This window comes from Anser brachyrhynchus (assembly GCF_964034855.1).
Source record: "Anser brachyrhynchus genome assembly, chromosome: 3".
Classification (NCBI taxonomy): Eukaryota; Metazoa; Chordata; class Aves; order Anseriformes; family Anatidae; genus Anser; species Anser brachyrhynchus.
The window spans coordinates 79,289,768-79,303,463 of record NC_137696.1 but is presented as its reverse complement, the minus strand read 5'-3'; the positions used below and the strand labels follow the sequence as shown (position 1 = coordinate 79,303,463).

At 35.2% G+C, this 13,696-nt stretch overlaps 1 protein-coding gene across 3 annotated transcripts in view; it reads right to left on the bottom strand.

Moving 5' to 3' along the window:
- Nucleotides 1–258: 258 nt before the first annotated feature.
- The window catches only part of HACE1 (HECT domain and ankyrin repeat containing E3 ubiquitin protein ligase 1), a 50,240-nt gene continuing 36,802 nt past the window's right edge, over nucleotides 259–13,696 (bottom strand). For all 3 annotated transcript variants that reach the window (XM_080586448.1, XM_080586447.1, XM_080586449.1), the window contains exons 19-24: nucleotides 12,068–12,264; nucleotides 7,287–7,418; nucleotides 6,567–6,665; nucleotides 6,201–6,271; nucleotides 1,621–1,734; nucleotides 259–1,189 (exon numbers count right to left, since the gene is read on the bottom strand). In XM_080586448.1, the coding sequence (XP_080442574.1) occupies nucleotides 1,087–1,189; nucleotides 1,621–1,734; nucleotides 6,201–6,271; nucleotides 6,567–6,665; nucleotides 7,287–7,418; nucleotides 12,068–12,264 (716 nt within the window). In that variant the 3' untranslated portion in view covers nucleotides 259–1,086. The remainder of the gene's footprint in view (nucleotides 1,190–1,620; nucleotides 1,735–6,200; nucleotides 6,272–6,566; nucleotides 6,666–7,286; nucleotides 7,419–12,067; nucleotides 12,265–13,696) is intronic.

The following is a 13,696-nucleotide window of genomic DNA, read 5'->3' as shown; positions in this document are numbered from 1 at the left end:
CACAGTTGTGCGTTTTTACATGTTACTTGAGTAACATACCCTAATTCTATAAAAATTTTGATGTGAGATTCTAATTATTATAGTCTTGACAGTTAACCTCTCAATAAGCTCAGTTTCCTTCCTTGTGCATTTGCTTATGACCATTCATATACTTTGACAATGCCTTCGCAAATACTGCTTCAACGGCAATTTAAATTACGAGCAAGATTAACAAAGTCCTAGAAAAACAAACACGCAAAACAACACAAACTTGTCACATTCAGATTCTCATAAAAATATTAAAACTTTATAATAACTTTTGAGCATACAATTATGTCAAGGAAACAGTAAAGGCATTCAAACAAACAAATGGATATAGAACTTAAATAATATTTACAAATTCTAATCTGCAAGTTGACTATAAAGTCACAAATACTTTAAATATTTAGTAGAATATAGTGTAAATTCTAATATAAATTAGATAGTAATTTCATCTGATAGCCTTTCCAGTTGTAAGTCTAATCTTTACATATTATATACATTAAAATACTAAAAAGTTATAAAATTTTATTTGTTGCTATGCAAAGAAATGGAAAATACATCAGATCCGTCTTACTGTACAATATCCAAATTGAACTTTCTATAGTGTTCTCTGAAAAAATAAATGGCACTTTTACATGCAACAAGGCAAAAAGTACACGTCTGTCCATTACTAGTATGCCATCTGAATGTAAAATAAACTATGACACAAATGTCATTCAACCATCTAGTTGAAAATCAAAAATAAGACTGTAGAAAGAGATTCTGACAAACTTCCTGATTCAGACTGAAGTAATAATGAAAAGTATGTAAACTGATTTCCATACAGACCTGTCATTTAAATAAATGAAAATACAGAATACTGAGAAATTTAAGTTCTTTGACAGTATCAAAGTTACTTTGACAACATATAATGGAGAGAGACACCTAATGATCCTGTGTGAATTCTGAAAACCAGCCCTGCCAATGGGCTGCAGCACCTAAGCTGCTTTTCTATTGACAGTTTCCAAAATTACTTCTGCCACTCTGAATTGCACATCAGTAGACAGATGAGTTTTCTAGACTTCATTATGCCATTGTGTAACCATAACTTCCACAGTGTAATGCCACAAGAAGCCTGTCCTTTAGGATTTCTTTACTTGGGTATTCAGGTAACTTGAGCATATTGATACTGAAAAGAAAGGAAAAAAAAAATCACAGGAAGAAACAGTAAAGTTTTCTGATTGAGAATCGTGAAGATGTCACATTTATGTAACAAACAGCAAACAAATAAATCCAGTGCTCCATTACAATCCTGTTAAGTATTCACATACATTGCAGAAAAGTAAGTTTTTTCATTTTAGTAAAATTTAATGCAATAATTTAACTTGAAGATTCCCTTATTGATCCCATTTCTTTTGGTTAAGCAAATGAGCAAAACCAATGCAACTACCTCCAAGTAAAGAACCACCACTTTGTTGGCCAGGGAATACTATATGGACTGTCTATAGAGTTTTTTGAGCTTTTAATGTAAACATTCAAACAGATTGTATTTTTGACTGACAATGATTTGAAATAATAATAAAAAAATTAGAATATTTTAATAAGACCTAGTTAACATACCATGTGCTTGATGTTGGTAAAAGATTTGCAGTATATGGCACAGCAGCAATTGTAAAATTTTGCAATCCACTTCCACCCATTATATGGGCAAAGCCACCATGAGGCACCCTGGAACTGAGAATACTCACAGAAGTTAGATCATTGTAAGGACAGTTAAACCAAAAATATATCATTGACCCTGCAAATACTTTTTACTGTTACATGTGACCAGCTCATAATACTTTTATCAAGGTTCTCCCTTTCTCACCAGGATCAAAATTCTCATTGTCTAAATACTTCTAATTACAAATAAACAAATGCATTATTCAATATTATGTTAGACATCAAATTCTTTGAACATTAAGAGAATTCTGTCTGCCAAAAGAACTCATTTCTTTGACAAGTTTTTAGAATAGAACATCATCTCAGTATATTACTTTAATTATACCTTGTTACATTTATTTACATTTACAGTTTAAGAAATAACGCATTATTAAAAAGTTCATTCTCTGATTACTACCTGTGGGACAACTGACTATAGTGTTTTGATGCATCTTTTTATTTAGGTTTTCAGTTTACTAGTAAAACGAAAATATCAGTTACATCCTCAAATAGTGACATTCTATAGCAAAGCCATACACACACACACAAAACCACTAACATATTTAGGAATGCATTCTCACTTAATCATATTATTCAGAATTTTTTCCTTTTATCAATGTATAATTCAATGATTACTTTAAGTGTAAATGGATAATAGACTTGCAATCTTCTGCATCCCTCACAAACTTTAAACAGAGACAGAGTAAAATTCAGATATAACATCAATATAAGTTAGTATGCATTGCAACGTAATACCTGTTGTTACTACAGCCCTCATAAAAAGAAAAAGACAGTCAAGAAACTATTAGAAGGACTAAAGAAGTTGAATGTGAACCAGTAATGTATCCTTGCAAAGAACAGCTACCTCCTTGGTTGCATCAGGAAGAACACTGGCAGGAGGTGGAGGGAGGTGATCCTTCCCCTGTACAAGAAGAACTGGCTCCAAGCTCTCCAGTACAAGAGAGAGAAAAGGACATAATGCAGCAAGATGTGCAAAGGGCCACAAAGGGACTGGAGCACCTGACGTGTGGAGATGGGTTGTTTGGCCTGGAAAATGGAAGACTCAGGGGAATGTGATCAATGAGTTTAAATGCCTGAAGGGGGAAATGATTAAGATGGAGCCCAAGTCTTCTCAGTGGCGCCCAGTGAGAAGACAGGAGACAATGGGCTCAAAACGAAGCCCTGGAAATTCCATTTAAACTTGAGATTTTTTTTTTTTTTTTTTTCCCCTGTGAGGGCAGTCAGATGCTGGGACAAGTTGCCCAGAGAAGTCATGGGGTCACCATCCTTGGAGACTGGAAAGGACCATGGTCATCCAGCTTTAGTTGATACTGCTTTGAGCATGGGGTTGGATTAGGCAGTCCCCATAGGTCCCCTCCAACCTTGTCTATTTTATGATTCTGTATCTATTTTATGTATCTGTATCTAGAAAGAAACAGATAAAACAAAATAAACCTTCCCGAAAATATGAAAAAGCTGTTAGCATTCCAGATTTCAGGTACTTACATTAAAGACAATGAAAAAACAAAATGACCGCAAAAAGCAGGAGCAAGGGAAAAGAATGAAGTAATGCTTCCACTCACAGTAAAATTACTCGATGAAAATGCAGAAGAGCAAAGGTTGCTATTGCCAGATATTAAGGAGCTATGACAGAGGTTGCAACAATACTTTTTAATAATACCTGTAAGAGCTAGCTATAGTGTCCAAGAAAAAGCTATACCACCTGTCTTAACGACAGCACTATTCAGCAGGCAGTTCTAGCACTGATGTATAAGGCAACCATCAAGAAGAGAACTACTGATTATTTGCAGCATACTATTTCTGACATACAAATGTGATTGTGTTCACAGCCACAGTTCAAAACAGTTGTAAAGATTTTACAATGGTACCCTCTTTTATATGATGTTTTTGGCTTGCATTTCTACTACAGTGCTGCCTCCCCTGCAGTGATCTTTTGTTCTGTGAGCCAGGAGAATTCCACATTCATATAAGCAATAAAATACAGACTTCACTGTGTTGAATATTTCTTATTCAGCCCACTATTAACTAACATTTTTACAATTTAACTTATTGAAATGCTTTTCATACAATAGTTTAAAATCATATGGAATGGTCGTGGATTTCAAAGCTTGAAAGTAACAGATGGCTGCAGCGTGAGTACGAGGCTCTGAGTATGAGTTTTTATTTCAAAACAAAACACTGCCAATAATGGAAAGAGGGCCTTTTAAATATGTGTAAATAAGATCACAAGATCCTACCTTCCACACTACATGTACAAATAGCCTTAAGCAAGGGCAACAATACAATTTCATAGCTTTGGAAACTTCAATGCTATTAAAATGTTTAAACTTGCATCTGAATCATGTCTACCTATTTTTCTATAGGCTATATTTAGACTTTCAGAGTGCTAAGACCTCCAAACACATAGCATCTGCTACTCAAACTTTGCGATATAGAAAGTGTGCTGTTAAAAAAAGATGTCTCAGAATTAGTATTACTGCTGAACACAATGCTGTATGCTCTGAACTACCAAAGTAAGACTTTATTACATGGAAGAAAAAAATCTTTAAGACTGGGGGAAGATGAAAGGTAACACTTGAGAAATATTTAGTGATGTCAGAGAAACACTGAAGACATCGCCATAAATGTAATTAATGTTATTCGACTCACTAAATTAATTTTATAGCCTTTAATTGGAAAGAAAGAATAGTACTACTTCATAAAAAAAAATCAATTAAGTGGATATGTAGAAGAGACTAAAGGAAAAAAATAATGAAAAATTTGAATGCAAACTCCCAAGCAGCACACACAGAACCTTAAAAGAAATTCCTCATTAAATAAACATGGAGTATTCAGTTAGAAAAAGATTCAAGTTTGAAATCAGGTATACTTTTGGTGTAAAGTTTGACTTGAAATACTGGTCTGTACTAGACATAAACTGCAATTTTAGCTCATAGACAACTCAGCATCTAAATCTTCCATGCCCAGAAACTAGGACTTTCTGGGGCATCGCTGGATTTATGTGCAAAAATGCTAGGTGCGCACCACTATTAGAGGTAACTTCTCAAATCTAAATGTTTGCAGAGAAATATCTGTTGTGTTTACATCACTGGAGAAAAAACACAACAGGTTCTTACTAGGTGATAGAAGAAAAAAATAATAGCAATTTGTTTCTAAATTCCAGCCCAGATTTCTTAAAAAAAAAAAAATGTATTTTCTAATTTCCTACTAACAAGAAATGGCACGTGATTTGTGAGCAAAATGAATAGTGCTCAAGCATTTATTAATCAGACCACGTAACTGTTTACTTGATAGAAAGCATCCCTGAGAATCCAGATTATCCCAAATGCCATGCACATAGTGAATGTCACATCAGCATCACTTGGAATGTTTTAAGCAGTATTTGAAAAATGACTTTATATCTTAAGTATCCTTGTTTGCCATCTAGATTTAGAAATGGATTAGTCCATTAAAAGATGGAAGACCAGCAGCTGACACACAACAGATGTGCAGTCAGAGTTACAGACTCGTTTCTGTAGAGGACAGAAAGAAAAAGATGGATGTGCACATAGAATTAGCTTCTTAAATTGTCTGCGATCCCTAAAAACAATGAAATTTGTAATAAATCAAGTGAAACTAACAGAATATGAAGACTGTGCCATTTGATGATACATCCATGACTGTGAAATTCCTTCCTATAAAAGACAAGGTTTGATGATCTAAATTTGCATTTTACCACTGCTTAATCACAAAACCTATAAACAAAGGAAAGGTCAACTGCTCTACTGATCCAGACTATGAAAGAAACACCAAATTAAGAAGATGGCGTGATCTCTATCTGCTACCAGGAAAAAAAAAAAAAGACTACAAAATCCAGACAGCGCATGTGTGTCACTCTACAAAATATCTGTATACAGATATCTGGCAACTCACCCAGCTCAAAGTGGCATTTACTGCTCAACCTGTCCCGTCCCTGCCCTGCACTGCCACCAAACCATAAAGGAAATAGAAGTGGCTTTCCCTGAAGAACAGCTTGAATTTAGGGCAGAAATACTACATAAGACAAACGGTCTTGCATAAGGTTACACTTTCATTTGATCTTGACATGCTGCACTAACGTTAAATCCAAATGAGCTTTAGTAGAAGGATACTCTATTTACACTGACTAAAATGATACCTAGTTCTATCTCATGTATTAAAGCCTTTATTGATTCCACCTTACAGTGGAATGTGTCCCTGCCCACAGCAGGAGGGCTGGAACTAGATGACCTTTAAAGTTCCTTCCAAACCAAACGATGATTCCTGGAGGAGCTAAGAGCCACATAAATATGCAATAGAAAGAAGAATATAAAGTGCAGTTAAATTCACTACTTCCTTGTTTAAAAACTGCCTGAAACAGCAACTTGTTTCTAGGTAGGTGGTTTGTATGGCAGTCTGAAGTCTGTTAACTTCTTTCAGAGTATCCAAACAACACATTTGTTATTACACGAGTTTCTCACCTGCCAGTAACAAACTGTAATAGTAATACTCTTTCTTCCTGAGTTAGTTCTTCCACAACATCCCAGAACCACTAAACGAAATAAGAAAAAAGAAATAAGTTAGTTTTCATTTTTCATTACCTACTGTACTTGAAAGGATAATGGCAAAACAGTAAATTTGTGTTTGTATCTTAAATTATGGATATTTTCACACCAAATTCATACAAAACCAAATCATTTAATATACAAAAAGTCATTTAATATAGGAATATAGCATTAAAAAGCTCCACAAATTTTAGTCAGTCAGCTTCCATGAAAAGACAGAAAAGGACAACAAAAAAAACCTTTTTGTGCAATAATCTACAGTATTCAAAAAAAGAATTTTACCTGAATAACTTGGTCTCCTCTCTCATAGCCACTGGTATATTCTGTATTTTTTAACCAATCATTCACATCAATTTCTGGCATGCCAGACAACAAAAGCTCCTTCAGAAAAAGCACACAGCTTTTGATTAGTGCTGACTAACCATTAATTTCAAGTGTTTATGCTATTTTAAAAAGTTATTGCTTTAAAAAAAGGCAGTGCATTGTGTGTTTAGTTTCAACCTTACAGTCTTGCATTATTACTATGACTAACTTTTAATACAAAAACAAATCTTGAATTTGAATAATGTTACATGATCTATCCAATTTAAACACAGAGTATCAAGAAGTAGAAATTATGATGAAAGAAATTAGGGAAAAAAAAAAGCAGCTGAGTTTTACCATGGCTAGAGACAAAACTTGAGATATCTTAGTTACAGAAGATCAAACTACTCCAGAAACTTTTTCCAATTTGATTCTCAAACTCAAAAGTGTGTCTCGAAGACAGTAGACAGCATCTCCTGACTTTTAAAGATTTTTTTTTAAAGAAACGCCAGAAAGATGGCCATTCTAAATAAGTAGGATAAGCAGGAACACTCATATTGAGAACACCACTGACAGATGCACAAAGAAAAACTGAAATCAAAGATACACAATTAATATTTTGTGGGTACTGAACTTTACTTCTACATCATTACATTACTGATGAAGGGTGCTGAACACAGTACAGGCGTCTCTGCTTACCAGCTCATATTCATCAAACAGCTGAATCAACGACGGTGGAATGAACATATGGAAACCTTGTAAAAAGGCATTTATCTGAGGTTGAATGGCTCTTGTCATTCTAAGTTCAGTGACAAGCTGGACATATTCAGCCTGTAATTAAGAAAATGACATTAAGACATACAACAGCAAAAATACGTAGTGCTCACACATACACAAATACGCATAAATGCAGTCCTCCATATATCACAAATATTATCTACTGTAAGGTGTTAAGATTCCCCTGTGCACTTTCCACTCGCTGAAGCAACCTGAGATAACTCAGAAGACCCTTCAGAATCCAGAGCCCTTTCTGCTATTTCCCTTTCCTTCCTTCCACCAAAGACAACTGCCAAATAGCAGGGTTCAAATCATAGCAGAAGCCACTCAAAAAGGACCTGGATCAAGCCCAAGGAAGTGAATAAACTTGGTTTGTCATGCCTGCATCTAATACTGCCACCACTGGCATTTGTTGTTGCACGGTTAAGCCGACTGCCATAACTCAGAAAAAGGTACAATTCTGAAGCAACATTTGCGAGCCAAAAAAGCTTGCTTGCTTTCCCACTGTCTTTGGAAGCCTAACAGAATATATTGACTACCCCTGCAAAATTTGTTGACATAAACCCCTCACACCCTTTTTTCTTTTTTTTTTTTTTTTAATAAGGTCTTGAAAGTCTTCTCAATTTTTAAAAAAGGAGAAAAAAACAAAAGGATTTATACTGTAAACATGCAAACAGACAAAATAGTTTGCATGCTTGAGATATTTGGGTACTCTGTCCCCTTTAAAGGACTCCAGTTTGAAAAGGAATCCACTAGAACTCTGCTGTTGAAAACACAAAAGCCTAGGAGGCAGTTAAAGGAAGGCTTTTAGAAAAAGACAGACTTAAAAGTGCCTGCATTAAAGCTGTACAAACACATCTCATTTAACCTGACAGAACTTTGCAAGTCTAATAAAGTTTCTTTACTCAAGAAAAGAAAATTTGTCCTCAAATAGAAATCTATTCCTGGACTATTTAAAGTATACAGTTTCAAAGTAATGCTTTTACTTCCTAATTGTGATTTCTAATAATGAAATCATAAAATATACCTCCCAATTAAACCATCTTAACCATCATCATGCTTCAAGACAACAACCTTATAAAAACACCATGTGGATTTTTAAATTAAAAAAGCATTCATTAACATCTGGGCTTTGAACCTGCACAAAAGCAGGTAAGTATTCTTTCTCTCCTCCCTTTCTGAATAATAATAAAAAAAACAGCATCAAAGGCAGTTCCTTACATTTCCAGAAGTATACAGGGGTTAGTCAACTGCCTCACAGTTGGAAGATACTTTTAAATGCATTAATACCATTTTATTAGAGTGAGAGGACAATTAATTTGTGAAGACATACCTAAGCATGTCTTCAACTGCCAAGCTGTTCCCAAATATCTAGTTTCAATCTAGTAATCTCCCTAGGTTGCTTTTAGTGTCAGTGGAACTGAAGACACCTCCCTTTTCTAATGAATTAGATGAGCAGCCAAAGGAGATTAACTGCACTAGACAAAAGTCAGCCTCTGCATCTACATTTTATGAGCTCTGGGAAGAAATAAGAAACATTAGCTAGGATTAAAAGCAGTGTTAAGAGTGGTATTCAACAATCAGATCAGAAATATTTGTTTTTACGTCTCTGTTACTTAAGTTAGGCTATTGAGAAAACAGGGTTGTAGAGAGAAAATTTCACAATCTTATTTCGAAAAATCCATTAGAAAAAATTATTACGCACCTAAGTACCTATTTTCTGCACTACAAATATATTTACATTAAACACTTCCATTATGAAAAACGGTTGCTATGCTTTAGGTATAACAAGAAATCTTTAAACAGCCTGGTACAGCAGAGCGTATTGACTATCAGAACTGGTGCATGCTGAGAGACCTTTCCTACAAAATTTACGTAATGTATGCCAGCAAAATACTGGTCAATTTGTTTTTCCCTCTGTTCACTTCATTTGCATTTTATTCCCTCTTAGAAGCCTTAGGAGCATATTAAAAAAAAACAAATACCTCCAGAATTTCATACACAGTCCTCCACAGTGCATAAAAGGTACGACTCATTCTGCATTCAGCGAGATGCACATCACAAATCTGACAACAACGTCTAGCTTGGGTAAGGGCTCGTTTTGTACTTTCCTTTGAGGTGAAGCAAGCAAAGATCACACCTCCCTGATTTCACAACCCCACACACTGGGGTGAGGCTACGATCAATGTCCGTTATGATGTTCAGGTTTAGGGGCCAGCCACATTCTAACGCTGTTTGAAAAAGTTGTGTTTTTTTTTTTTCTTTTGTTGTTGCCTAACAGCACAGCCAGGTCACAGACAGACAAGTCATGAAGCCATATGACTGTGGAGTTTTGGACTACTTTTTTAAAACAGCATATGGTCAAACTTTGTCTCTCTCTCATTTTTCCTAAAAAGTAAGTAGAAAGCTGCAGGAATATATACAGCAAAGAACAAAGAAAAACATATAGCAAGGAAACCAGAAAAAGCAAGACTTCTGTTTGAAGTCTCCCCATTACCATGATAAAAAGCAGTTGAACCACTACTATAATGGATACTTCAGCTGGAACTACACAGACAGTCCAATTGTAAGATTGGAACATTTACATTGCACGAACCCACAACCATTCACCTATTACACAGCTGATGTAAAAAGAGAAAATTTGTTCGCTCAAAGAAAACAGCTTTTTACAAACAGCTATTAGTACCACTTCTCAATGGAGCTGGTGGTTTTCTTTTGTTTGTTTGATTTTTGCTTTTCAGTGAGAAGGAAATGGATTGTTTGGATGGTTTCTGTTGCTTTGGGTTTGGTTTGTTTTTTTATTGGCTTTTTTATTTGTTTTTCTTTTTAATTTATTTTTAAGGAATAAAGATTTGTTCAATTTCCTTTAAAAATATGCTATCTTCAAACAGGTAATCTGCTGGTGTGCATACACAGCAAATTCTTTTAGGAGCTATATTTCCTTCTCCCAGAGGTATTGCGAATACAATGAGTTTTAAACAGAAGTCTTATTCCTCAGGTAAAGGCAGAAAAAAGATATCTGCTGCAGAAAAAAAGAGATGCTGCATAAATTACAGGATACTCTTTTCTGTTTAACCTACTAGAGCTGCAGGTTAGAGAAATCCAAAAAATCTCCCAACAGCACTAAAACCCACTAAAACACAGATCTATGATTTTCAACAACTCAGTTCGTTGTGTCAAAATCAGCAGTAAAAAGACAGTGTCATCTTACAGACGTCTGTTGACTTTACATTTTGCAGCCTGCAAATTCAAAAATCAATGAATATTAAAAGTTTAAAAGCTACCCTAACAGTCAGCTGTTTTTTACCACCCTTCAAATAAAAGCTACACAAACTCTAATCCCCTCCTGTCACCCCAGAGGAAGGCTGATGAGCTAGCATGGGTGCATCTGTTCTACACAGTGTTGCCCAGCCAGAAGTTAAGGGAACAACGTGAGCTATTAATGACTGAGGATATCCTCGCGTAGGCAAACTTCTAATTTCATGCTAACTGATAGCTGCCAACTGCTTTTTAAATGGTTGTTACGAAACCACAATTTATTTCAAGTACATCTGTTTTAGATACTGAAATTAAGACCAGAAACAAGAATCAACATCTTTGCTTTCTCTGATAGGTAATAAAGAAATTAATCATCCACTCCCTTCATAATTAGACTTGTTTTATCGTCTTTATTCTTTCATGAATGATTATATTGCAGGAGACAGTGCAGAATCAGGCTAATAATATGTATTTCAGTTATTGCAATGGCACTCTGCCTTAATGAAAATGAGGATTAAGCACACAAGAAGTCAGTGCCAATTGCACCAAAAGAAACTAAAATTTTGTTACAACAAATGCTGACACCAAGTGGTCATTTGCCATTACGACAGCTGCCTATGCTAGCGATGAAGCTGCACGAATACTGCATACACAAAGCAAGTTAGACTAGACCCACACTTACGAAAACCAACACACGAAGCAGACAAGGAACAGAAGAATTAATGATACAAAAAAAAAATACAGGTTTACGCATGACACTGCTTTGGTTACTCCAAAATGTCGGGTTATGAACTGCAGATTTCAATTAATGTCCACCTACATTTTCTGCATGAGTCAAAATCTGGCTGTGTTTTCCCATTTTTGTTTCTGAGTTAAAGCTGCAGAGAACTCAAGGACTTTCCAAGCTGTTACTATTAAAGTATACTAAAAAAGTAGATACATACTACTGATATAGATACATCCCAAGAAAATTGCAAATGGCTGAAAAGCTTCCTGCAGCTTTTTACTCTGCCAGTTATTCTGCACATTACTGCACAGCAATCTAGGGCCATAGACAGCCTTAGCAGGCACGATGCTTTGTGACATTACCTAAGATTTTATTTTTTTTATGCAATTGTTATTGTTTTACTCTGCTGGTGTTTACCCATGACTTTATTTTAAAAACTACAGATATTCATAAAGTTAACACTTTAAATGTTTTTTGTTTTAAAGTTAACTCTCCTTCCGAGAGTTCTGACAGAAAGAAGAATATCAAAGCTGAACGCTTAATGGAGATTACTACTTCAATAACACATTAAGCTAGAAAAAGGGGGCTAAAATGTGTTGGCAACTTTTTTATGTACTTCCTTCATAAGTGGCATATCATTTATGTTTCCAGTTATTCAGAAAGTCAGTCCAATTATTTTTCTTATACTGTCAGCTTCTGACTAAACCTGCATACTCACCTTGTTTTCCTGTGTAACAAGTATACTTGCACCCCCTGGCTTTAATGGCACTTCTTCCATTGCTCCAAACACATCAGTTTCAACAGAGAAGGTCAGCTCTAAACCCAGATCACTGATATCGTTATCTAAAATCCACTGCAAGTTCTTTGCATACTCTGGATCAATAGATGCTACATCTTGATAATTTACAGGTATACCTAGAAAAAAAAATAAAGACAAAACCCCCCAAATAAATAGGATAAAGTGAAAAGTACTCTAACTTAATTTATGGTAGAAGATTGCCCTCTAGAGAGGAACCAGAATAATGCACTAATAGAAAAAGGGAAAAGGGGATTCACCATTAACTACAGCAGAACTGAACTTACTACATTTTAAAAGCATTAAAGTTTCCTCTGTATGTTTTTCTTTCCAGTGAAGCAAATGGCATACCATTCAAGCAACAACAATTTGCACTATTTTACATGACTAATGGACTTCAGTAGAAACATCTAAATATACAGAACATACAAGGTTAAATATATTACCTAAATAAACTCAAGTTTTCTACGCAACTTCTAGAAACTCAAACATAATGTTTTGCTATATAATATCTTTTCCTTCCAGAAAAGGATCTGGAAAAAAGACAATCTTTCCCTACTTTGAAAATTCTTTCACTCTTCAGCTTTCTTTTTAATCCTTTGATATGAGATCTACTATTCAGTTGAGAAAGAAAACAATAAGAGATTTACAGAAATTTCACATTTTCAAACTGAACTTGCAAGTCACTGAGAAGCACTGAGATAAATTCAGAGCTGCTAGAAGTTTGGTTTCCAACCAAATATGGAAACTGCCTATTTATATGCCCTTCACAAACACGGCACTCAAGAACGAATTTGAGCAAACACGTCCAGAACAACAAGTCGCCTAAGTTTGCACAAAAGAACTGCTTTCTTCACTACACAAGAAAGCAAATCCAAATGCCTTTATGAAGGCAGATAGTTTAGATAACTCTATCAAGATAGATAAATACTTGGAAAGCGGTTAGGGGGTGCAGGTGTTAGTAGGTTTAGAGAAAAGCAAGTTACTCGGAAGTACTCCCTTTGCTTCACCACATTCCATGCATTTGTGAAGTGTTACACAAATGTTCTATGAGTAGAGGTCTTAACATGCTATGGACTGCAGAAGCAGCACCCGTGACAGTAACACAAAAGTCAAAGGTTAACAGCTGGTGCAAACATGTAAATGCAAAAACCATGTTACAGTATTTCACTGGAAGTTGTGACTTGTGCTGTAATGTTGCACATAAGAACTGTAAGGCATTGTTTTTCTGATAAAACTTAGCAACATTCCAATTTAAGAGACAGGCAGATAATTTACTAATGGATTTTCACTGTTATCTCTCCAAAAAGTTCAATACCTGTCTAGTAGCTTCTAAATGGCTGTCTAGCAGTTTCTAGAGGACTTTCACTTTTCCCTACTATTATACATATGTGCATTTCACACATGAAATGTGGAAATAATGTCACCTCTGAGGAACATAACCAAACCATGGGTAACAAAACAGAATGAAAAGCAGGAATCAGACTCCTTTAGACAAAAAAATTAAGTACAGTGTCAAGAGGAAACTACACTCGTAGTCAGCAAGCTGTG